Raw genomic sequence first — 24008 nt, 5'->3', positions numbered from 1 at the left:
AAGACTTTTCACCTTAATGCATAGAAGCAAATCACGCGACTTTACAACCCCGCCGGAGGGGAAATTTCCTCCAATGGGACATCTGACAGGGGTTCTAACCCTCCCGTACTCTACACAAAATGAAACAGTTTCTTTAGTTCCGCTTTTATTGTAGGAGATCTATTGACTCCTATAGAGGTCTTCAGACAATAAAGTGTTTCCAGCAGCCAATCAGAGAGGAGATGAGGTCCCCCGGTCCCCCCCTTACCTTTCTATAGGCTCTGCATTGGCTCTGCAGTGGACACTCCCAGCACACCGGTTTCTTGGGGGTGCAGACGGTGGCCCCCAGCTCCATCATGGCCTGGTTGAAGTCTCCGGGTCGTATCGGGTCAACCAGACCGTTCGCCAAACTCCTGAGTGCGAGAATAAAATTGGTGAGAACGGAGAACTGAGGATTATATGGGAGGAAAATCGCAGAGCAGCTGGAAAGACGCATCAGATTGCGGAACGGAGGGAAGTCAGGAACCCCCAACCCACCAAAGAGCGTCAGAGACGGCGGGCGTGGTGAAATCCGCTCCAACGCAGCGCAGCCGGCACAAGACGCGGGTGACATTTCCGTCTACAACACCCGTCACCTGCGGAGAGGGAGATACAGACAGGCTTACAATGATAATCGTCAGTCAATAGTCTATCATCATAGATATCTCTGCTATCAATCTGCAGTGTGAGTGACCCTCCCCCCATCATCAACTGCCAATCTGCAGTGTGAGTGACCCTCCCCCCATCATCAACTGCCAATCTGCAGTGTGAGTGACCCTCCCCCCTCCCATCATCAACTGCCAATCTGCAGTGTGAGTGACCCTCCCATCATCAACTGCCAATCTGCAGTGTGAGTGACCCTCCCCCCATCATCAACTGCCAATCTGCAGTGTGAGTGACCCTCCCATCATCAACTGCCAATCTGCAGTGTGAGTGACCCTCCCCCCATCATCAACTGCCAATCTGCAGTGTGAGTGACCCTCCCATCATCAACTGCCAATCTGCAGTGTGAGTGACCCCCCCCCCATCATCAACTGCCAATCTGCAGTGTGAGTGACCCTCCCATCATCAACTGCCAATCTGCAGTGTGAGTGACCCTCCCCCCATCATCAACTGCCAATCTGCAGTGTGAGTGACCCCCCCCCCATCATCAACTGCCAATCTGCAGTGTGAGTGACCCTCCCCCCTCCCATCATCAACTGCCAATCTGTAGTGTGAGTGACCCTCCCCCCATCATCAACTGCCAATCTGCAGTGTGAGTGACCCTCCCCCCATCATCAACTGCCAATCTGCAGTGTGAGTGACCCTCCCCCCTCCCATCATCAACTGCCAATCTGCAGAGTGAGTGACCCTCCCCCCTCCCATTATCAACTGCCAATCTGCAGTGTGAGTGACCCTCCCCCTCCCATCATCAACTGCCAATCTGCAGTGTGAGTGACCCTCCCCCCCATCATCAACTGCCAATCTGCAGTGTGAGTGACCCTCCCCCCATCATCAACTGCCAATCTGCAGTGTGAGTGACTCCCCCCATCATCAACTGACAATCTGCAGCAGCTGGAAGCATTAGAAAAGCCAGGCTGCAAATCAAAGGGCCACGTCATCCATTATTAACTGTCATCCACTGCAATGTTCCCGGCACTGTGCGGTGGGCGCTCTTATGTAGGTCTTTCAAAGTTTAATATGGATGACGGGTTCACTATAAAGAGAAAAGTGGAGAGTTAAGAGTCTGGACTGATGCTGTTATGTACACACAGGAGCTGGGAGGCAGTGTGGGGGGGGGGGGGGGGGGGCATTTAACCAATCTGTCTTGTCCAAGGAACTGCGGTGTCCCCAATTTTAGTAGTGGGAAGGGCAGAAACAGCCTTCATTTTTTTTACCTGTCCATAAGAGATAGACGCTATGGCTCCAGCGGTGTATCTGCCCACACCCGGCAGGAGGCGCTGCAAATCTTCTGCAGTGCGAGGAATCTTCCCTCCCAACTCCAGAACCACCTGGTGGCCAGACAGCAAATTACACATTAATACAGTGAGAGGGCTGAGAGACATACAGTATCTGACAAAAGTAAGTACACCCCTCAGTGACATTTGTGTAAATCTTTTCTTCTTCCTTTTCATGTGACAACACTGAAGAAATGACACTTGTCTACAATGTAAAGTAGTGAGTGTACAGCTTGTATAACAGTGTAAATTTACTGTCCCCTCAAAATAACTCAACACACAGCCATTAATGTCTAAACCGCTGGCAACAAAAGTCAGTACACCCCTAAGTGAAAATCTCCAAATTGGGCCCAATTAGCCATTTTCCCTCCCCGGTGTCATGTGACTCGTTAGTGTTACAAGGTCTCAGGTGTGAATGGGGAGCAGGTGTGTTAAATTTGGTGTTATCGCTCTCACTCTCTCATACTGGTCACTGGAAGTTCAACATGGCACCTCATGGCAAAGAACTCTCTGAGGATCTGAAAAAATAAAATAAAAAGTTGCTCTATATAAAGATGGCCTAGGCTATAAGAAGATTGCCAAGACCCTGAAACTGATCTGCAGCACGGTGGCCAAGACCATACAGCGGTATAACAGGACAGGTTCCACTCAGAACAGGCCTCGCCATGGTCCACCAAAGAAGTTGAGGTCACGTGATCAGCGTCATATCCAGAGCAAATTTACACTGTTATACAAGCTGTACACTCACTACTTTACATTGTAGACAAGTGTCATTTCTTCAGTGTTGTCACATGAAAAGATAGAAGAAAAGATTTACACAAATGGGAGGGGTGTACATTAATGCCACAGAATAATCGCAAATATTACATGTTCTGTTGTATTCAAAGGAAAAATAAAGACAAAAAAACTTTTTCCCTATTATGATGTAAAGGAGGGTTATAAACCCTGTCAGGTGTCCCATCGGGGAGATTTCCCTTCACTTCCTGTCCCATAGCACAAACAGGAAGTGAGAGGAAATCCCACCAAAGTGAGGAAATCCCTGGTTGTCACTCATCTCTATAACATGAGTATAAAATATATGGGATAGTATGACGAGTCAGCGCCCCCCCCCCCAGAAAATATTAGGCTGTTCCTCATTGACTTTTATAATGTTATTTTTTGGTGACCCCATAAATAGACACTAAGGCTCCATTGACATTTGTAAGATCCCAAAGTGGCACAACTTTGGATGGGTGCGACTTGGATACGTTGCACTGTATAACATTCAGGAACGACTTTCATGCAACTTTTGAGGCTTAACATTAAAGTCTATGGCCCGCAAATTGCATGAAAGTCGGACCAATGTAGAGCATGAACTACTTCGAAGTCGCTGCAACTTTAAGTCGCAACTATATGAATGGTAATCATTGGAAAATATGGGGGATCGACTTGTCATGTGACTTTGATGTCCAAAGTGTGAATGGAGCCTTACTCAAAATTCTGTATCTGAAGATCTCAAACCTGATTATATGGCAAGGAAACAAATTTCTCAGTGTGTGTATATAGGTGGTCTAATTTCCCATGATGCATCTGAGGCCCATTACCAGGCTGAGATATATAGCTGATATACATGTCACAGAGTTCACTATGAATGGGGGTGTCCTGATTTTTATACATCTGTGATATGGGGACAGAAAACTGGATAAACTTCCCCGGGAATATTTGTAATAAACGGTAAATGAGATTATATCTACGACAAACACCTTCCGCGCTCCTTCCTGCAGCCGCCTACCGCGTGAATAATAACCCAGACCGGACCACTTCTCATTCACCTCCTGGGGGAAGAAACAGAAGAATAATGAGAAAAACCTTTTTTTCCAGTATGCAAATTAATTGGTTTGCTAAGCCACACCCAAAATATCCCGCCAGCCTATCCTAAGGGTCACTTTGACCCGATTCTGCCTCCAGTGCACTGAAATTCCACCCTCAGCACACACATTGGTCTATCCTGTATATCCCACCCCCAGCACACACATTGGTCTATCCTGTATATCCCACCCCCAGCACACACATTGGTCTATTCTGTATATCCCACCCCCAGCACACACATTGGTCTATACTGTATATCCCACCCCCAGCACACACACATTGGTCTATCCTGTATATCCCACCCCCAGCACACATACATTGGTCTATTCTGTATATCCCACCCCCAGCACACATACATTGGTCTATTCTGTATATCCCACCCCCAGCGCACACATCGGTCTATTCTGTATATCCCACCCCCAGCACACACATTGGTCTATCCTGTATATCCCACCCCCAGCACACACACATTGGTCTATTCTGTATATCCCACCCCCAGCGCACACATCGGTCTATTCTGTATATCCCACCCCCAGCACACACATTGGTCTATTCTGTATATCCCACCCCCAGCGCACACATTGGTCTATTCTGTCTATCCCACCCCCAGCACACACATTGGTCTATTCTGTATATCCCACCCCCAGCACACACACATTGGTCTATTCTGTATATCCCACCCCCAGCACACACATTGGTCTATTCTGTATATCCCACCCCCAGCACACACACATTGGTCTATTCTGTATATCCCACCCCCAGCACACACATTGGTCTATCCTGTATATCCCACCCCCAGCACACACATTGGTCTATCCTGTATATCCCACCCCTAGCACATACATTGGTCTATCCTGTATATCCCACCCCCAGCACACACATTGGTCTATCCTGTATATCCCACCCCTAGCACATACATTGGTCTATCCTGTATATACCACCCCCAGCACACACATTGGTCTATTCTGTATATACCACCCCCAGCACACACACATTGGTCTATTCTGTATATCCCACCCCCAGCACACACACATTGGTCTATTCTGTATATCCCACCCCCAGCACACACATTGGTCTATTCTGTATATCCCACCCCCAGCACACACACATTGGTCTATTCTGTATATCCCACCCCCAGCACACACACACATTGGTCTATTCTGTATATCCCACCCCCAGCACACACACACATTGGTCTATTCTGTATATCCCACCCCCAGCACACACATTGGTCTATTCTGTATATCCCACCCACAGCACACACATTGTATCAGTGCCCATCAGTGCAGCCTTATCAGAACCCATCAGTGCAGCATATCAGTGCCTATTAGTGCAGCATATCAGTGCCTATCAGTGCTGCCTTATCAGTAATACAAAAGAGGGTATCCACTGACCCCACCTATAACTGGCCATTGCAGCAAGCAGCATTGGAAGGCAACATATGGTAGAAAAAAGGTAAAGGAAAACTCCAAGCTCAGTTACTGACCAGCTCGCTGACAAATGAATCAACCTAACAGTACGTGTTAAAAACAGGGGTTTAGTCTGCACACATTTGCAAATACAAGCGTAAGCTACAGAGCCCCACCAAGGCACCCTGGTATCTGTAGTCCCATCACTAACTCATGAGTGACTCCACAGTGGAAGCACATGTATTCTGATGGATAGATGGACTGAAGGGAGCCCCTCCCCCTTCTTAAAGGTACAGGGGCACACTGAACACCCAGCACATAGCACAATGGCTGCAAAGGTGTCAGTGCGTTGCCTGACCAATAGCCATTAGTGCAGCCTCATCAGTGCCCATCAATGCAGCATATCAGTGCTGACTTACCAGGGCAACCTCATCAGTGCGGCTTATCAGTGCCCATTATTGCTCCCTCATCAGTGGCCATCAGTGCCGCCTCATCAGTGCCGCCTATTAGTTGCCATTAATGCCGCCTCATCAGTGCAGCCTATTAGTGGCCATCAGTGCAGCCCATCAGTGCCCATTAGTGCTGCCTCATCAGTGCCCATCAGTGCAGCAGGGATCACAGGGAAAATTGCCGGCCGGATCACACAAAGCGGGGATCTCCTGCTTTGACACAACTTGGGTAAGAAACACTGGCTGTTGACAAAGTCCCGCCTCCTGGACTGGCACTGGACCAGTGTGCCATCATAGGAGGCGGGACTTTGATAGCGGCCGGTGTTTCTTACCCAAGTTGTGTCACAGCGGGAGATCCGCACTCTGTGTGATCCGGCCAGCAATCCTACTGACAGTTTCCTGGTGGATCGCTTCAGGCAGAAGTGGTGCGGCCTCTTTTTTTATGGGGCATGACCCCCGGGCCGCGCCTCTTCTGCCAGAAGCGATCAGCCAGGAGACGGTCGGCCCAGTCCGCCCGGCTTCACACTCGCCCTCAGCCAATTTCCACTCGCCAAATGTGAGCAGGCAGGTGGAAGTTATGAGGGCTGGTGTATCCTGTATATCCCTCCTCCCAACACGCAAATTATATAGCAAGTCATAAAGACTAGAGGTGTGTCCTCACCGCCAACACTCCCCTACACCTCCGACACTCCCCTACACCTCCTACACTCCCCTACACCTCCTACATTCCCCTACACCTCCTACATTCCCCTACACCTCCGACACTCCCCTACACCTCCGACACTCCCCTACACCTCCTACACCTCCAACACTCTCCTACACCTCCAACACTCTCCTACACCTCCAACACTCCCCTACACTCTCCTACACTCCCCTACACCTCCAACACTCCCCTACACCTCCTACACTCCCCTACACCTCCTACATTCCCCTACACCTCCTACACTCCCCTACACCTCCAACACTCCCCTACACCTCCTACATTCCCCTACACCTCCTACACTCCCCTACACCTCCTACACTCCCCTACACCTCCTACACTCCCCTACACCTCCTACATTCCCCTACACCTCCTACACTCCCCTACACCTCCAACACTCCCCTACACCTCCAACACTCCCCTACACCTCCTACATTCCCCTACACCTCCTACACTCCCCTACACCTCCAACACTCTCCTACACCTCCAACACTCCCCTACACCTCCAACACTCCCCTACACCTCCTACACCTCCAACACTCTCCTACACCTCCTACATTCCCCTACACCTCCTACATTCCCCTACACCTCCTACATTCCCCTACACCTCCTACATTCCCCTACACCTCCTACATTCCCCTACACCTCCTACACTCCCCTACACCTCCTACACTCCCCTACACCCCCCTACATTCCCCTACACCCCCCTACACCTCCTACACTCCCCTACACCTCCTACATTCCCCTACACCTCCTACACCTCCTACACTCCCCTACACCTCCTACACTCCCCTACACTCCCCTACACCTCCTACACTCCCCTACACCTCCTACACTCCCCTACACCTCCTACACTCTCCAACACCTCCTACACCTCCAACACTTTCCTACACTCCCCTCCACTCCCCTACACCTCCCTACACTCCCCTACACCTCCAACACTCCCCTACACCTCCAACACTCCCCTACACCTCCAACACTCCCCTACACCTCCTACATTCCCCTACACCTCCTACACCTCCTACACTCCCCTACACCTCCTACACTCCCCTACACCTCCTACACTCCCCTACACCTCCTACACTCCCCTACACCTCCGACACTCCCCTACACCTCCGACACTCCCCTACACCTCCGACACTCTCCAACACCTCCGACACCTCCAACACTCTCCTACACCTCCGACACTCCCCTACATTCCCCTACACCTCCTACACTCCCCTACACCTCCTACACTCTCCAACACCTCCAACACTCTCCTACACTCCCCTCCACTCCCCTCCACCTCCCTACACCTCCTACACTCCCCTACACTCCCCTACACTTCCTACACTCCCCTACACCTCCAACACTCCCCTACACTCCCCTACACCTCCCTACACCTCCCTACACCTCCTACACTCTCCAACACTCTCCTACACCTCCAACACTCTCCTACACTCCCCTCCACTCCCCTACACCTCCCTACACCTCCTACACTCCCCTACACCTCCTACACTCCCCTACACCTCCAACACTCCCCTACACCTCCTACACTCCCCTACACCTCCTACACTCCCCTACACCTCCTACACTCTCCTACACTCTCCTACACCTCCCACACTCCCCTACACCTCCAACACTCCCCTACACTCTCCTACACTCCCCTACACTCCCCTACACCTCCAACACTCCCCTACACCTCCTACACTCCCCTACACCTCCAACACTCCCCTACACCTCCAACACCTCCTACACTCCCCTACACCTCCAACACTCCCCTACACCTCCTACACTCCCCTACACCTCCTACACTCCCCTACACCTCCTACATTCCCCTACACCTCCTACACTCCCCTACACCTCCTACATTCCCCTACACCCCCCTACACCTCCTACACCTCCTACATTCCCCTACACCTCCTACACTCCCCTACACCTCCTACACCTCCGACACTCTCCTACACCTCCGACACTCCCCTACACTCCCCTACACCTCCTACACTCCCTGTGTGTACAATGGGTCATAGTCTTCTGTTCCCACCATCTCTGTCCTCAAATATTGGGTGCACCACAAGAACCCCCTTGGAACGCTCCTCCCCCCACATACTGACACTTCCTTAGCATTGTGTCCCCAACATTGACTTCCCAAAATGGGGACATGATTTCTAGCTCATGTACAAAACAATTTTTAGCAGATAGAGGAGATTTTGAGGAATCAGAGGAATGGAGTCACCTCCAGAGAGGCCCCGGCCAGGTCTTGTACGGTCCGCCATGTCTGGGGGGATAAAAATAACAGAAGATGACATGAGATCATTATAGAGAGGAGGGGGGGGAGGTACAAACAGGATGATTTACTAAAACTGGAGAGTGCAGAATCCGGCTCACCAGCCTCCGGGTAGATTGATCAGAGCTTCACTGAAGAAGTTCAAGATAGAAGCTGATTGGCTGCCATGCAGAGCTGCACCGGATTCTGAACTCTCCAGTTTTAGTAAATCGATCCCCAATCTGTTCCTGGCAAAGAATCCAGAAGTACAGAAGATTAAATCTGATATTCCATTAGAGGGAAGATCAATAACAATGACCATATATAGGTAAAATCGGCAATGACAAGCCCCTCCCCCTCCCCCCCGCCACCAACCAGCTCACCTTCATCCAATTGTTGTAATAGTCGATAACGGTGGACACCTGAGTCTGCTGCAGCATCACCTCCGACACCCACACTGCGAGGGGGAGGAGACAAAAAACAGCGAATCGCCACAATGAGACAAAACACCGCCCAACTTCACCGTACAGCTTAAAGGGGAAACACATCCTAATATTTATATGACATGTTGGGGCGTGTATGTCCTCCAACAAATCTCCCAGATCTGATACGATCGTTATACCAGCTCCATGTGACACCCGAGGACTGTGATATTATATATATAAAATAGAAATGACTGAATGGGAGGAGGCACAGATAGATGACACAGTGTATGGAAAAAGTATTCACACCCCTTGAAATTCCCCACATTTTGTTACAACAAAAACTGTAAATGTATTTTATTGGGATTTTATGTGATAGACCAACACAAAGTGTCACATAATTGTGAAGTGGAAGGAAAATGATAAATGATACAAATAAATATGTGAAAAGTGTGGGGGAGGGGCATTTGTATTCAGCCCCCTTTGTGTCTGATGCTCCTTATGTAGATTAGGAGCCGGGGGCATAGATTGGATGGCCACCACTGTGTATGAACATTATATACACCAAATTTAACACACCTGCTCCCCATTCACACCTGAGACCTTGTAACACTAACGAGTCACATGACACCGGGGAGGGAAAATGGCTAATTGGGCCCAATTTGGAGATTTTCACTTAGGGGTGTACTGACTTTTGTTGCCAGCGGTTTAGACATTAATGGCTGTGTGTTGAGTTATTTTGAGGGGACAGTAAATTTACACTGTTATACAAGCTGTACACTCACTACTTTACATTGTAGACAAGTGTCATTTCTTCAGTGTTGTCACATGAAAAGATAGAAGAAAAGATTTACACAAATCTCGCCAAAAGTCTCACCTGAATACGCTCGGCGATCCGGATCGCTCTCCTCGCTGGCCTGTAATCACATAATTGGAGATATTAATGGAAGGGTTTGGAATCCCCAAATCTATTTTTCAGCATGTTCACCGTATACAGTTCCCTTAACTCCTCCCCCGGCTCCTCCCCCTTCAGTCTTGCACAGGTGTAGCGGCTCCTTCCCCTTCAGTCTTGCACAGGTGTAGCGGCTCCTCCCCCTTCAGTCTTGCACAGGTGTAGCGGCTCCTCCCCCTTCAGTCTTGCACAGGTGTAGCGGCTCCTCCCCTTCAGTCTTGCACAGGTGTAGCGGCTCCTCCCCTGGACTGAAATGGCTTCTTCTGATGTCTTAAAATATTCATTAGAAGCTGCAGCAAGTCAGATAGAGTTCCTCCCCATTTCCTGGAGGACATCCAGCATCATCTAGCCCTTTCCTCCCCAGTCTGACTGTCCCTGGCCCCGCCCCTTTCATTCTTCTGATTTCAGTAATCGTGGAGGATCAGCATCACATGTGGGCGTTACCTATGCAAATACAGCCTGGCTAGGAACGCCCACTCCTCCAGACTGACACCCACCCATCAAGGCACTTTGCTATTCGCATAGCTCCTCCCAAAAGCCCGCCCACATTCAATTACGTTGATGAATTTACCTATTGGAGTGCAGGACAGGTGGGATTAAAGCTTCACCTCCTAGAAAGCGCAGCGATCGCCTTATTACAGAATACAAGGACAATAAAAACTGGAAGTTCTTGTTATACCATGGGGGGGGAGGGGGGGGGGGCTGGGGGGTAAATCTGGGTCACACATCTACATACACTATAAATGGGATGAATGTATATTGGGGGGGGGGGGATCTCCAGCAGTACCCACCAGTCTCCTCCAGGGGAGGTCCCTCTTATGGCTGTCATACCAGGCCAGGAGGTCCTTCCGGAGGAACTCCACTTCCGGGGGGGTGAAGGAGTGATACCGAGGGATGGGAGAGTCTGCAAAGACAACAAACATCAATCAGGTCAGATAGAGCCGCGTCTCATTTCCTGGCTGTAGAACATCCAGCATCATCTAGCCCTTTCCTCCCGAGCCTAACTCTTCCTGGCCCCACCCCCTTCCATTCATCGGATTTCAGTTCTTCCAATCATGGAGTCTCAGCATCACATGTGGGTGTTACCTATGCAAGCGTAGTCTGCCCAGGAACACCCACCCATCAAGGCATTGTGATATTTGCATAACTCCTCCCAAGAGCCCGCCCACTGCTTGTATCCGGACCCAGAGGGCTCGAGAAGAGTACTGCCCAGTGTGACACCCCATTCACCTATCCTGAGTTCACACCCCTCCCCCACCTACCTGATGTGACACCCCATTCACCTACCCTGAGTTCACACCCCTCCCCCACCTACCTGATGTGACACCCCATTCACCTATCCTGAGTTCACACCCCTCCCCCACCTACCCGATGTGACACCCCATTCACCTACCCTGAGTTCACACCCCTCCCCCACCTACCTGATGTGACACCCCATTCACCTCTCCTGAGTTCACACCCCTCCCCCACCTACCTGATGTGACACCCCATTCACCTACCCTGAGTTCACACCCCTCCCCCACCTACCTGATGTGACACCCCATTCACCTCTCCTGAGTTCACACCCCTCCCCCACCTACCTGATGTGACACCCCATTCACCTATCCTGACTTCACACCCCTCCCCCACCTACCTGATGTGACACCCCATTCACCTATCCTGAGTTCACACCCCTCCCCCACCTACCTGATGTGACACCCCATTCACCTATCCTGAGTTCACACCCCTCCCCCACCTACCTGATGTGACACCCCATTCACCTATCCTGAGTTCACACCCCTCCCCCACCTACCTGATGTGACACCCCATTCACCTATCCTGAGTTCACACCCCTCCCCCACCTACCTGATGTGACACCCCATTCACCTATCCTGAGTTCACACCCCTCCCCCACCTACCTGATGTGACACCCCATTCACCTATCCTGAGTTCACACCCCTCCCCCACCTACCTGATGTCACACCCCATTCACCTCTCCTGAGTTCACACCCCTCCCCCACCTACCTGATGTGACACCCCATTCACCTATCCTGAGTTCACACCCCTCCCCCACCTACCTGATGTGACACCCCATTCACCTATCCTGAGTTCACACCCCTCCCCCACCTACCTGATGTGACACCCCATTCACCTACCCTGAGTTCACACCCCTCCCCCACCTACCTGATGTGACACCCCATTCACCTATCCTGAGTTCACACCCCTCCCCCACCTACCTGATGTGACACCCCATTCACCTACCCTGAGTTCACACCCCTCCCCCACCTACCTGATGTGACACCCCATTCACCTATCCTGAGTTCACACCCCTCCCCCACCTACCTGATGTGACACCCCATTCACCTACCCTGAGTTCACACCCCTCCCCCACCTACCTGATGTGACACCCCATTCACCTACCCTGAGTTCACACCCCTCCCCCACCTACCTGATGTCACACCCCATTCACCTATCCTGAGTTCACACCCCTCCCCCACCTACCTGATGTGACACCCCATTCACCTATCCTGAGTTCACACCCCTCCCCCACCTACCCGATGTGACACCCCATTCACCTATCCTGAGTTCACACCCCTCCCCCACCTACCCGATGTGACACCCCATTCACCTCTCCTGAGTTCACACCCCTCCCCCACCTACCTGATGTGACACCCCATTCACCTATCCTGAGTTCACACCCCTCCCCCACCTACCTGATGTGACACCCCATTCACCTATCCTGAGTTCACACCCCTCCCCCACCTACCTGATGTGACACCCCATTCACCTATCCTGAGTTCACACCCCTCCCCCACCTACCTGATGTGACACCCCATTCACCTATCCTGAGTTCACACCCCTCCCCCACCTACCTGATGTGACACCCCATTCACCTATTCTGAGTTCACACCCCTCCCCCACCTACCTGATGTGACACCCCATTCACCTATCCTGAGTTCACACCCCTCCCCCACCTACCTGATGTGACACCCCATTCACCTATCCTGAGTTCACACCCCTCCCCCACCTACCTGATGTCACACCCCATTCACCTACCCTGAGTTCACACCCCTCCCCCACCTACCTGATGTGACACCCCATTCACCTATCCTGAGTTCACACCCCTCCCCCACCTACCTGATGTCACACCCCATTCACCTATCCTGAGTTCACACCCCTCCCCCACCTACCCGATGTGACACCCCATTCACCTATCCTGAGTTCACACCCCTCCCCCACCTACCTGATGTCACACCCCATTCACCTACCCTGAGTTCACACCCCTCCCCCACCTACCCGATGTGACACCCCATTCACCTACCCTGAGTTCACACCCCTCCCCCACCTACCTGATGTCACACCCCATTCACCTCTCCTGAGTTCACACCCCTCCCCCACCTACCTGATGTGACACCCCATTCACCTACCCTGAGTTCACACCCCTCCCCCACCTACCTGATGTGACACCCCATTCACCTCTCCTGAGTTCACACCCCTCCCCCACCTACCTGATGTCACACCCCATTCACCTATCCTGAGTTCACACCCCTCCCCCACCTACCTGATGTGACACCCCATTCACCTATCCTGAGTTCACACCCCTCCCCCACCTACCCGATGTGACACCCCATTCACCTATCCTGAGTTCACACCCCTCCCCCACCTACCTGATGTGACACCCCATTCACCTCTCCTGAGTTCACACCCCTCCCCCACCTACCCGATGTGACACCCCATTCACCTATCCTGAGTTCACACCCCTCCCCCACCTACCCGATGTGACACCCCATTCACCTATCCTGACTTCATACCCCTCCCCCACCTACCCGATGTCACACCCCATTCACCTATCCTGAGTTCACACCCCTCCCCCACCTACCTGATGTCACACCCCATTCACCTATCCTGACTTCATACCCCTCCCCCACCTACCCGATGTCACACCCCATTCACCTATCCTGAGTTCACACCCCTCCCCCACCTACCTGATGTCACACCCCATTCACCTATCCTGACTTCATACCCCTCCCCCACCTACCCGATGTCACACCCCATTCACCTACCCTGAGTTCACACCCCTCCCCCACCTACCTGATGTCACACCCCATTCACCTATCCTGAGTTCACACCCCTCCCCCACCTACCCGATGTGACACCCCATTCACCTACCCTGAGTTCACACCCCTCCCCCACCTACCTGATGTGACACCCCATTCACCTATTCTGAGTTCACACCCCTCCCCCACCTACCTGATGTGACACCCCATTCACCTATTCTGAGTTCACACCCCTCCCCCACTTACCTGATGTGACACCCCATTCACCTATTCTGAGTTCACACCCCTCCCCCACCTACCTGATGTGACACCCCATTCACCTATCCTGAGTTCACACCCCTCCCCCACCTACCTGATGTGACACCCCATTCACCTATCCTGAGTTCACACCCCTCCCCCACCTACCTGATGTGACACCCCATTCACCTATCCTGAGTTCACACCCCTCCCCCACCTACCTGATGTGACACCCCATTCACCTATTCTGAGTTCACACCCCTCCCCCACCTACCTGATGTGACACCCCATTCACCTATTCTGAGTTCACACCCCTCCCCCACTTACCTGATGTGACACCCCATTCACCTATTCTGAGTTCACACCCCTCCCCCACCTACCTGATGTGACACCCCATTCACCTATCCTGAGTTCACACCCCTCCCCCACCTACCTGATGTGACACCCCATTCACCTACCCTGAGTTCACACCCCTCCCCCACCTACCTGATGTGACACCCCATTCACCTATCCTGAGTTCACACCCCTCCCCCACCTACCCGATGTCACACCCCATTCACCTATCCTGAGTTCACACCCCTCCCCCACCTACCTGATGTGACACCCCATTCACCTATCCTGAGTTCACACCCCTCCCCCACCTACCTGATGTCACACCCCATTCACCTATCCTGAGTTCACACCCCTCCCCCACCTACCTGATGTGACACCCCATTCACCTATTCTGAGTTCACACCCCTCCCCCACCTACCTGATGTGACACCCCATTCACCTATCCTGAGTTCACACCCCTCCCCCACCTACCTGATGTGACACCCCATTCACCTATCCTGAGTTCACACCCCTCCCCCACCTACCTGATGTCACACCCCATTCACCTATCCTGAGTTCACACCCCTCCCCCACCTACCTGATGTCACACCCCATTCACCTATCCTGAGTTCACACCCCTCCCCCACCTACCTGATGTGACACCCCATTCACCTATCCTGAGTTCACACCCCTCCCCCACCTACCTGATGTCACACCCCATTCACCTCTCCTGAGTTCACACCCCTCCCCCACCTACCCGATGTGACACCCCATTCACCTATCCTAAGTTCACACCCCTCCCCCACCTACCTGATGTGACACCCCATTCACCTACCCTGAGTTCACACCCCTCCCCCACCTACCCGATGTGACACCCCATTCACCTATCCTGAGTTCACACCCCTCCCCCACCTACCCGATGTGACACCCCATTCACCTACCCTGAGTTCACACCCCTCCCCCACCTACCTGATGTCACACCCCATTCACCTCTCCTGAGTTCACACCCCTCCCCCACCTACCTGATGTGACACCCCATTCACCTACCCTGAGTTCACACCCCTCCCCCACCTACCTGATGTGACACCCCATTCACCTCTCCTGAGTTCACACCCCTCCCCCACCTACCTGATGTGACACCCCATTCACCTACCCTGAGTTCACACCCCTCCCCCACCTACCCGATGTGACACCCCATTCACCTATCCTGAGTTCACACCCCTCCCCCACCTACCTGATGTCACACCCCATTCACCTATCCTGAGTTCACACCCCTCCCCCACCTACCTGATGTCACACCCCATTCACCTATCCTGAGTTCACACCCCTCCCCCACCTACCTGATGTGACACCCCATTCACCTACCCTGAGTTCACACCCCTCCCCCACCTACCCGATGTGACACCCCATTCACCTATCCTGAGTTCACACCCCTCCCCCACCTACCTGATGTCACACCCCATTCACCTATCCTGAGTTCACACCCCTCCCCCACCTACCCGATGTGACACCCCATTCACCTACCCTGAGTTCACACCCCTCCCCCACCTACCCGATGTGACACCCCATTCACCTATCCTGAGTTCACACCCCTCCCCCACCTACCTGATGTGACACCCCATTCACCTACCCTGAGTTCACACCCCTCCCCCACCTACCTGATGTGACACCCCATTCACCTATCCTGAGTTCACACCCCTCCCCCACCTACCTGATGTCACACCCCATTCACCTATCCTGAGTTCACACCCCTCCCCCACCTACCTGATGTGACACCCCATTCACCTATTCTGAGTTCACACCCCTCCCCCACCTACCTGATGTGACACCCCATTCACCTATCCTGAGTTCACACCCCTCCCCCACCTACCCGATGTGACACCCCATTCACCTACCCTGAGTTCACACCCCTCCCCCACCTACCTGATGTGACACCCCATTCACCTATCCTGAGTTCACACCCCTCCCCCACCTACCCGATGTGACACCCCATTCACCTATCCTGAGTTCACACCCCTCCCCCACCTACCTGATGTGACACCCCATTCACCTATTCTGAGTTCACACCCCTCCCCCACCTACCTGATGTCACACCCCATTCACCTATCCTGAGTTCACACCCCTCCCCCACCTACCTGATGTCACACCCCATTCACCTATCCTGAGTTCACACCCCTCCCCCACCTACCCGATGTGACACCCCATTCACCTATCCTGAGTTCACACCCCTCCCCCACCTACCTGATGTCACACCCCATTCACCTATCCTGACTTCATACCCCTCCCCCACCTACCCGATGTCACACCCCATTCACCTATCCTGAGTTCACACCCCTCCCCCACCTACCTGATGTGACACCCCATTCACCTATCCTGAGTTCACACCCCTCCCCCACCTACCTGATGTGACACCCCATTCACCTATCCTGAGTTCACACCCCTCCCCCACCTACCTGATGTGACACCCCATTCACCTATCCTGAGTTCACACCCCTCCCCCACCTACCTGATGTGACACCCCATTCACCTACCCTGAGTTCATACCCCTCCCCCACCTACCCGATGTGACACCCCATTCACCTATCCTGAGTTCACACCCCTCCCCCACCTACCTGATGTGACACCCCATTCACCTATCCTGAGTTCACACCCCTCCCCCACCTACCTGATGTGACACCCCATTCACCTATCCTGACTTCATACCCCTCCCCCACCTACCTGATGTCACACCCCATTCACCTATCCTGAGTTCACACCCCTCCCCCACCTACCTGATGTGACACCCCATTCACCTATCCTGAGTTCACACCCCTCCCCCACCTACCCGATGTGACACCCCATTCACCTATCCTGAGTTCATACCCCTCCCCCACCTACCTGATGTGACACCCCATTCACCTACCCTGAGTTCACACCCCTCCCCCACCTACCCGATGTCACACCCCATTCACCTATCCTGAGTTCACACCCCTCCCCCACCTACCTCATGTGACACCCCATTCACCTATCCTGAGTTCACACCCCTCCCCCACCTACCTGATGTGACACCCCATTCACCTCTCCTGAGTTCACACCCCTCCCCCACCTACCTGATGTGACACCCCATTCACCTATCCTGAGTTCACACCCCTCCCCCACCTACCCGATGTGACACCCCATTCACCTCTCCTGAGTTCACACCCCTCCCCCACCTACCTGATGTCACACCCCATTCACCTATCCTGAGTTCACACCCCTCCCCCACCTACCTGATGTCACACCCCATTCACCTATCCTGAGTTCACACCCCTCCCCCACCTACCTGATGTCACACCCCATTCACCTATCCTGAGTTCACACCCCTCCCCCACCTACCTGATGTGACACCCCATTCACCTATCCTGAGTTCACACCCCTCCCCCACCTACCTGATGTGACACCCCATTCACCTATCCTGAGTTCACACCCCTCCCCCACCTACCTGATGTGACACCCCATTCACCTATCCTGAGTTCACACCCCTCCCCCACCTACCCGATGTGACACCCCATTCACCTACCCTGAGTTCACACCCCTCCCCCACCTACCTGATGTGACACCCCATTCACCTATCCTGAGTTCACACCCCTCCCCCACCTACCCGATGTGACACCCCATTCACCTATCCTGAGTTCACACCCCTCCCCCACCTACCTGATGTGACACCCCATTCACCTATCCTGAGTTCACACCCCTCCCCCACCTACCTGATGTGACACCCCATTCACCTATCCTGAGTTCACACCCCTCCCCCACCTACCTGATGTCACACCCCATTCACCTATCCTGAGTTCACACCCCTCCCCCACCTACCTGATGTCACACCCCATTCACCTATCCTGAGTTCACACCCCTCCCCCACCTACCTGATGTGACACCCCATTCACCTATCCTGAGTTCACACCCCTCCCCCACCTACCTGATGTGACACCCCATTCACCTATCCTGACTTCATACCCCTCCCCCACCTACCTGATGTCACACCCCATTCACCTATCCTGACTTCATACCCCTCCCCCACCTACCCGATGTGACACCCCATTCACCTACCCTGAGTTCACACCCCTCCCCCACCTACCTGATGTGACACCCCATTCACCTATTCTGAGTTCACACCCCTCCCCCACTTACCTGATGTGACACCCCATTCACCTATTCTGAGTTCACACCCCTCCCCCACCTACCTGATGTGACACCCCATTCACCTATCCTGAGTTCACACCCCTCCCCCACCTACCTGATGTGACACCCCATTCACCTATCCTGAGTTCACACCCCTCCCCCACCTACCTGATGTGACACCCCATTCACCTACCCTGAGTTCACACCCCTCCCCCACCTACCTGATGTGACACCCCATTCACCTACCCTGAGTTCACACCCCTCCCCCACCTACCTGATGTGACACCCCATTCACCTATCCTGAGTTCACACCCCTCCCCCACCTACCTGATGTGACACCCCATTCACCTATCCTGAGTTCACACCCCTCCCCCACCTACCTGATGTCACACCCCATTCACCTATCCTGAGTTCACACCCCTCCCCCACCTACCTGATGTCACACCCCATTCACCTATCCTGAGTTCACACCCCTCCCCCACCTACCTGATGTGACACCCCATTCACCTATCCTGAGTTCACACCCCTCCCCCACCTACCTGATGTCACACCCCATTCACCTATCCTGAGTTCACACCCCTCCCCCACCTACCTGATGTCACACCCCATTCACCTATCCTGAGTTCACACCCCTCCCCCACCTACCTGATGTCACACCCCATTCACCTATCCTGAGTTCACACCCCTCCCCCACCTACCTGATGTGACACCCCATTCACCTATCCTGAGTTCACACCCCTCCCCCACCTACCTGATGTGACACCCCATTCACCTATTCTGAGTTCACACCCCTCCCCCACCTACCTGATGTGACACCCCATTCACCTATCCTGAGTTCACACCCCTCCCCCACCTACCTGATGTCACACCCCATTCACCTATCCTGAGTTCACACCCCTCCCCCACCTACCTGATGTGACACCCCATTCACCTATTCTGAGTTCACACCCCTCCCCCACCTACCTGATGTCACACCCCATTCACCTATCCTGAGTTCACACCCCTCCCCCACCTACCTGATGTGACACCCCATTCACCTATCCTGAGTTCACACCCCTCCCCCACCTACCTGATGTCACACCCCATTCACCTATCCTGAGTTCACACCCCTCCCCCACCTACCTGATGTGACACCCCATTCACCTATTCTGAGTTCACACCCCTCCCCCACCTACCTGATGTGACACCCCATTCACCTATCCTGAGTTCACACCCCTCCCCCACCTACCTGATGTCACACCCCATTCACCTATCCTGAGTTCACACCCCTCCCCCACCTACCTGATGTCACACCCCATTCACCTACCCTGAGTTCACACCCCTCCCCCACCTACCTGATGTGACACCCCATTCACCTATCCTGAGTTCACACCCCTCCCCCACCTACCTGATGTCACACCCCATTCACCTCTCCTGAGTTCACACCCCTCCCCCACCTACCTGATGTGACACCCCATTCACCTATCCTGAGTTCACACCCCTCCCCCACCTACCTGATGTCACACCCCATTCACCTCTCCTGAGTTCACACCCCTCCCCCACCTACCCGATGTGACACCCCATTCACCTATCCTAAGTTCACACCCCTCCCCCACCTACCTGATGTGACACCCCATTCACCTACCCTGAGTTCACACCCCTCCCCCACCTACCTGATGTCACACCCCATTCACCTATCCTGAGTTCATACCCCTCCCCCACCTACCTGATGTGACACCCCATTCACCTATCCTGAGTTCACACCCCTCCCCCACCTACCCGATGTGACACCCCATTCACCTACCCTGAGTTCACACCCCTCCCCCACCTACCTGATGTCACACCCCATTCACCTCTCCTGAGTTCACACCCCTCCCCCACCTACCTGATGTGACACCCCATTCACCTACCCTGAGTTCACACCCCTCCCCCACCTACCTGATGTGACACCCCATTCACCTCTCCTGAGTTCACACCCCTCCCCCACCTACCCGATGTGACACCCCATTCACCTATCCTGAGTTCACACCCCTCCCCCACCTACCTGATGTGACACCCCATTCACCTATCCTGAGTTCACACCCCTCCCCCACCTACCCGATGTGACACCCCATTCACCTATCCTGAGTTCACACCCCTCCCCCACCTACCTGATGTCACACCCCATTCACCTATCCTGAGTTCACACCCCTCCCCCACCTACCCGATGTGACACCCCATTCACCTATCCTGAGTTCACACCCCTCCCCCACCTACCTGATGTCACACCCCATTCACCTATCCTGAGTTCACACCCCTCCCCCACCTACCCGATGTGACACCCCATTCACCTACCCTGAGTTCACACCCCTCCCCCACCTACCCGATGTCACACCCCATTCACCTACCCTGAGTTCACACCCCTCCCCCACCTACCTGATGTGACACCCCATTCACCTATCCTGAGTTCACACCCCTCCCCCACCTACCTGATGTGACACCCCATTCACCTATCCTGAGTTCACACCCCTCCCCCACCTACCTGATGTGACACCCCATTCACCTACCCTGAGTTCACACCCCTCCCCCACCTACCTGATGTGACACCCCATTCACCTACCCTGAGTTCACACCCCTCCCCCACCTACCTGATGTGACACCCCATTCACCTATCCTGAGTTCACACCCCTCCCCCACCTACCCGATGTCACACCCCATTCACCTATTCTGAGTTCACACCCCTCCCCCACCTACCTGATGTCACACCCCATTCACCTATCCTGAGTTCACACCCCTCCCCCACCTACCTGATGTCACACCCCATTCACCTATCCTGAGTTCACACCCCTCCCCCACCTACCTGATGTGACACCCCATTCACCTATCCTGAGTTCACACCCCTCCCCCACCTACCTGATGTGACACCCCATTCACCTATCCTGAGTTCACACCCCTCCCCCACCTACCCGATGTGACACCCCATTCACCTATCCTGAGTTCACACCCCTCCCCCACCTACCTGATGTGACACCCCATTCACCTATCCTGAGTTCACACCCCTCCCCCACCTACCTGATGTGACACCCCATTCACCTATCCTGAGTTCACACCCCTCCCCCACCTACCTGATGTCACACCCCATTCACCTATCCTGAGTTCACACCCCTCCCCCACCTACCCGATGTCACACCCCATTCACCTATCCTGAGTTCACACCCCTCCCCCACCTACCTGATGTCACACCCCATTCACCTATCCTGAGTTCACACCCCTCCCCCACCTACCTGATGTGACACCCCATTCACCTATCCTGAGTTCACACCCCTCCCCCACCTACCTGATGTGACACCCCATTCACCTCTCCTGAGTTCACACCCCTCCCCCACCTACCTGATGTGACACCCCATTCACCTATCCTGAGTTCACACCCCTCCCCCACCTACCCGATGTGACACCCCATTCACCTACCCTGAGTTCACACCCCTCCCCCACCTACCTGATGTGACACCCCATTCACCTATCCTGAGTTCACACCCCTCCCCCACCTACCTGATGTCACACCCCATTCACCTATCCTGAGTTCACACCCCTCCCCCACCTACCTGATGTGACACCCCATTCACCTATCCTGACTTCATACCCCTCCCCCACCTACCCGATGTCACACCCCATTCACCTATCCTGAGTTCACACCCCTCCCCCACCTACCTGATGTGACACCCCATTCACCTATCCTGAGTTCACACCCCTCCCCCACCTACCTGATGTGACACCCCATTCACCTACCCTGAGTTCACACCCCTCCCCCACCTACCCGATGTGACACCCCATTCACCTATCCTGAGTTCACACCCCTCCCCCACCTACCTGATGTGACACCCCATTCACCTATCCTGAGTTCACACCCCTCCCCCACCTACCTGATGTGACACCCCATTCACCTATCCTGAGTTCACACCCCTCCCCCACCTACCTGATGTGACACCCCATTCACCTATCCTGAGTTCACACCCCTCCCCCACCTACCTGATGTGACACCCCATTCACCTATCCTGAGTTCACACCCCTCCCCCACCTACCTGATGTGACACCCCATTCACCTATCCTGAGTTCACACCCCTCCCCCACCTACCTGATGTGACACCCCATTCACCTATCCTGAGTTCACACCCCTCCCCCACCTACCCGATGTGACACCCCATTCACCTATCCTGAGTTCACACCCCTCCCCCACCTACCTGATGTGACACCCCATTCACCTACCCTGAGTTCACACCCCTCCCCCACCTACCCGATGTCACACCCCATTCACCTATCCTGAGTTCACACCCCTCCCCCACCTACCTCATGTGACACCCCATTCACCTATCCTGAGTTCACACCCCTCCCCCACCTACCTGATGTCACACCCCATTCACCTATCCTGAGTTCACACCCCTCCCCCACCTACCTGATGTGACACCCCATTCACCTATCCTGACTTCATACCCCTCCCCCACCTACCTGATGTGACACCCCATTCACCTACCCTGAGTTCACACCCCTCCCCCACCTACCTGATGTGACACCCCATTCACCTACCCTGAGTTCACACCCCTCCCCCACCTACCTGATGTCACACCCCATTCACCTATTCTGAGTTCACACCCCTCCCCCACCTACCTGATGTGACACCCCATTCACCTATCCTGAGTTCACACCCCTCCCCCACCTACCTGATGTCACACCCCATTCACCTCTCCTGAGTTCACACCCCTCCCCCACCTACCCGATGTGACACCCCATTCACCTATCCTGAGTTCACACCCCTCCCCCACCTACCTGATGTGACACCCCATTCACCTATCCTGAGTTCATACCCCTCCCCCACCTACCCGATGTGACACCCCATTCACCTATTCTGAGTTCACACCCCTCCCCCACCTACCTGATGTGACACCCCATTCACCTATCCTGAGTTCACACCCCTCCCCCACCTACCTGATGTGACACCCCATTCACCTCTCCTGAGTTCACACCCCTCCCCCACCTACCCGATGTGACACCCCATTCACCTATCCTGAGTTCACACCCCTCCCCCACCTACCTGATGTGACACCCCATTCACCTACCCTGAGTTCACACCCCTCCCCCACCTACCTGATGTGACACCCCATTCACCTATCCTGAGTTCACACCCCTCCCCCACCTACCTGATGTGACACCCCATTCACCTATCCTGAGTTCACACCCCTCCCCCACCTACCTGATGTGACACCCCATTCACCTATCCTGAGTTCACACCCCTCCCCCACCTACCTGATGTGACACCCCATTCACCTATCCTGAGTTCACACCCCTCCCC

At 53.9% G+C, this 24008-nt stretch overlaps 1 protein-coding gene across 1 annotated transcript in view; it reads right to left on the bottom strand.

Annotated features, from left to right (window-relative positions):
- MUTYH (mutY DNA glycosylase) overlaps positions 1-24008 on the bottom strand; it is a 59864-nt gene that overhangs the window by 16103 nt on the left and 19753 nt on the right. The window contains exons 2-9 of the mRNA XM_073594000.1: positions 10772-10884; positions 9906-9945; positions 8990-9063; positions 8577-8618; positions 3698-3769; positions 1896-2009; positions 517-614; positions 248-392 (exon numbers count right to left, since the gene is read on the bottom strand). Of these exons, the coding sequence (XP_073450101.1) occupies positions 248-392; positions 517-614; positions 1896-2009; positions 3698-3769; positions 8577-8618; positions 8990-9063; positions 9906-9945; positions 10772-10884 (698 nt within the window). The remainder of the gene's footprint in view (positions 1-247; positions 393-516; positions 615-1895; positions 2010-3697; positions 3770-8576; positions 8619-8989; positions 9064-9905; positions 9946-10771; positions 10885-24008) is intronic.

Source organism: Aquarana catesbeiana, linkage group LG07 (assembly GCF_042186555.1).
Source record: "Aquarana catesbeiana isolate 2022-GZ linkage group LG07, ASM4218655v1, whole genome shotgun sequence".
NCBI classification, from domain to species: domain Eukaryota; kingdom Metazoa; phylum Chordata; class Amphibia; order Anura; family Ranidae; genus Aquarana; species Aquarana catesbeiana.
This window is presented reverse-complemented; position numbering and strand designations above follow the sequence as displayed.